We start from the raw sequence: 4098 nt of genomic DNA, 5'->3' as shown, positions 1-4098 counted from the left end.
AGCAACTTCTTCCTAGAAACATCGCCAAAGGCAAGGGAAGCAAGGGCAAAAATGAACTATTGGGACTTCATCAAGATAAAAAACTTTTGCACAGCAAAAGAAACAGTCAACAAAACCAAAAGACAACCGACAGAATGGGAGAAGATATTTGCAAATGACATATCAGATAAAGGGCTAGTATCCAAAATCTATAAAGAACTCATCAAACTCAACACCCAAAGAACAAAGAATCCAATCAAGAAATGGGCAGAAGACATGAACAGACATTTTTCCAAAGAAGACATCCAAATGGCCAACAGACACATGAAAAAGTGCTCAATATCGCTCGGCATCAGGGAAATCCAAATCAAAACCTCAGTGAGATACCACCTCACACCAGTCAGAATGGCTAAAATTAACAAGTCAGGAAATGACAGATGTTGGCAGGGATGCAGAGAAAGGGGAACCCTCCTACACTGTTGGTGGGAATGCAAGCTGGTGCAGCCACTCTGGAAAACAGTATGGAGGTTCCTCAAAAAGTTGAAAATAGAGCTACCCTATGATCCAGCAATTGCACTACTGGGTATTTACCCCAATGATACAAAAGTAGGGATCCGAAAGGGTACATGCACCCCGATGTTTATAGCAGCAATGTCCACAATAGCCAAACTGTGGAAAAAGCCAAGATGTCCATCGACAGATGAATGGATAAAGAAGAAGTGGTATATATATATACAATGGAATATTATGCAGCCATCAAAAGGAATGAGATCTTGCCATTTGCAATGACGTGGATGGAACTGGAGGGTATTATGTTGAGCGAAATAAGTGAAACAGAGAAAGACATGTATCATATGACCTCACTGATATGAGGAATTCTTAATTACAGGAAACAAACTTAGGGTTGCTGGAGTGGGGGGTGGGAGGAATGGGGTGACTGGGTGATAGACACTGGGGAGGGTATGTGCTCTGGTGAGCGCTGTGAATTGTGCAAGACTGTTGAATCTCAGATCTGTACCTCTGAAACAAATAATGCAATATATGTTAAGAAAAAAAAAAAGAAGAAGAAGGTAGCAGGAGGGGAAGAATGAAGGGGGGGACATCGGAGGGGTAGACGAACCATGAGAGACGATGGACTCTGAAAAACAAACTGAGGGTTCTAGAGGGGAGGGGGGTGGGAGGATGGGTTAGCCTGGTGATGGGTATTGAGGAGGGCACATTCTGCATGGAGCACTGGGTGTTATGCACAAACTGAATCATGGAAAACTACATCTAAAACTAATGATGTAATGTATGGGGATTAACATAAGAATAAAAAAATTTAAAAAAAAATAAAAAGAAATTCTTCCAGTGCTAGATCCACATATATAACACATACACCAGGTATAGATCAAGAATGTAATGTTCCTGGGCGCCTGGGTGGCTCAGTTGGTTGAACGACTGCCTTCCGCTCAGGTCATGATCCTGGAGTCGGAGGATCGAGTCCCGGCAGGCTCCCTGCTCAGCGGGGAGTCTGTTTCTCCTTCTGACCCTCCCCCCTCTTTTGCTCTCTTTCTCTCATTCTCTCTCTCTCAAATAAATGAATAAAATCTTAAAAAAAAAAAAATGTAATGTTCCTGACTCATCAAATGAGCAAAAATCCAGAAGGCAATATACACTGGTGGTAAGGCTGAGGAGAAATAACCACTTGTTCATTAGTGGTAGAAGCACAAAAGGTCACAAGCCTGATGTCAAAACCTATCAAAAATACAGATGCATTTACCTTCTAAGCTAGCAATCCCACTTCTGGGAATCTATTCAACAGGGATCAAGAAAAATGGCCCACAAGCATAGATGTTTTCAGACTCTACACTTTCAAAATAATTTTAAAAATAGCCAAAGATACCTTGTTTTAATATCAGAAGACAGAAAAACCACCCACAATCCCCATTCCTTACACTCCAATAATTAAATGTAGCCAGTCTTGGAAAAAGCATGGTCTTATATACCATACATCAAAAGAAAAGCTACATTCAATTTTTAGAACTATTAATTTACAGGCAACGTTTTCTAACTGCTGCTATTTCATACTGTGAGGTAAAAAGTCTGCCCTATATAATGCTGATGTGATCTAGAGGGGAATTGCTCCAAAAATAGTCTCACTGGTGCGGTTTTGGGGACTGTATTGATCACCTCTCTCTGCAGCCCAGCTGTAGAATAGTGCTAACATGAAAATGCTTTATCTATGTAACAAACAAATGATATGGAAAAAAATTGTAGCCAATGCTTTCATGTACATTGACTGAATCCTTGGAAAAATCCAAGTAAAGAGCCCGGTTTTAAATCAATCATTTATCTTCTTTTTCTCTGCAGTACATCTCTTCACACATTGCAGACTTTAAAAGTGAAATGTTTGAGAATCTCCTTAAGCACATTTGTCATTGTGCAGATGAATTCCGGGAGGTCATAAAAACGGACATGCGGAGGCAGATGTTTGCTGAACTCTTCCTGCATTGTGACCGTGGGAAGGTAGGATAAGACCCTTAAAGCAGTGCTTCTCAAACTGTTTTTTTGTGAAGAACCAGTTTTTAGGTTGTTGTTGGTGTGGATGGTGCTGTTTTTAATTGCTAATCCATTGTGGACTGACACTCAATGAATATGGATTGCTAGGGGGAAAAATGCACATACAAAATACAACCCACATTTTTAAAAAAGATTTTATTTATTTATTTGAGAGAGAGACAGAGAGAGCATGAACTACCGGTACAAATTTGGCTATCACCGTGCTTGGTTGGGACAGAGGGGGGCAGGGGAGAGGGAAAGGGATAAGCAGACTTCCTGCTGATCGGGGAGCCCAACGCAGGGCTCAATTCCAGGACCTTGAGATCATGACCTGAGCCGAAGTCAGACTCTCAACTGACTGAGCCACTCAGGTGCCCCCAATCCGTATTTTTTATTATCGGATTCCAGTCCGATTTATTATCACTTTCTCTAATTGTTATAAAATTTTCTAGCTACTATTCTCAGTTTCTGTACCTTTCTTGTCACAGAGTGGTACCAGCCTGTAGATCACATCTTACAGGGCACTGCATTTCACAATGTACATCTTGTCTCTAAGTCTCTTTCCCATTCTTAAGAATGGGTTGCTTAAGACTGTTTTTGCTTACTCTCTTTGCTGGTGGCTTCCTATAGAAAGGAGTTGTTGGGAATAGAAAGCTTACCACATTTTATTATGCTGCTTCTTAAAATAAGAAAAGTTGATATCTAAAAGTATTTCTAAGAATGGTATTTGGAAGGATACAGTATGCCAGGATACCAAATGGATTTATAAAAATAGATACAAGCTTTATTAAAATACATTTGTGGGGCACCTGGGTGGCTCAGTCACTTAAGCGTTTGCCTTAGGCTCAGGTCATGATTCCAGGATCCTGGGATCAAGTCCCCCATCAGGCTCCTTGCTCAGCAGGGAGCCTGCTTCTCCCTCTGCCTGTGCTCCCCTTGCTTGTGCTCTCTCTCTTTCTGACAAATAAATATAATCTTTAAAAAAAATACATTTGTTTATGAACTTTATATTTGTTTGTATCCCCATGCTCCAGAAAAGATTTAAGGAAGCTTATGAAATTAGATAAAATGCAACAAAGGAACATAAAGATAAAAAGTAGGATGAAAGAAGAAAAAAATGAGAGGATACTAAATGAAGCTGGGAACAAAGCCCAAATTGCATACTATAATGACCTAAATATTTGTTCTGGGTCATCTACAAGTTTGAATCTAAGCTAGGTTCCTAGCAGTGAACATGAAAAGGGAAACATAACTAAATACTCTATTGACAATGTTTGTGAGATAAATATAAACTGGTGTTGAGAAGAAGCACAAATATTGAATCACCCTTGCAGCAAGGAATAAGTCCCACTTGAGTGGTGAATGATTCTTTAAAGGTACTGTTGGATTTGATTTGCTAGTATTTTATTGAAAACTTTTGCATCCATGCTCATCAGAGATATTGGCCCATAGTTCTCTTTTTTTAGTGGAGTCTATCTGGTTTTGGTATCAGGGTAATCATGGCCTCAGAATGGATTTGGAAGTTTTCCTTTTTCTTTCTTTCTTTCTTTCTTTCTTTCTTTCTTTCTTTCTTTCTTT

The 4098-nt window shown here is 39.7% G+C and overlaps 1 protein-coding gene across 1 annotated transcript in view; it reads left to right on the top strand.

Annotated features, from left to right (window-relative positions):
- EFCAB5 (EF-hand calcium binding domain 5) overlaps positions 1-4098 on the top strand; it is a 195141-nt gene that overhangs the window by 114601 nt on the left and 76442 nt on the right. The window contains exon 9 of the mRNA XM_035027657.1: positions 2332-2487. Coding sequence (XP_034883548.1) covers positions 2332-2487 — 156 coding nt within the window. The remainder of the gene's footprint in view (positions 1-2331; positions 2488-4098) is intronic.

This window comes from Mirounga leonina, unplaced genomic scaffold (assembly GCF_011800145.1).
Source record: "Mirounga leonina isolate KUSES-001 unplaced genomic scaffold, KU_Mleo_1.0 Mir_200, whole genome shotgun sequence".
Taxonomy (NCBI): domain Eukaryota; kingdom Metazoa; phylum Chordata; class Mammalia; order Carnivora; family Phocidae; genus Mirounga; species Mirounga leonina.
This window is presented reverse-complemented; position numbering and strand designations above follow the sequence as displayed.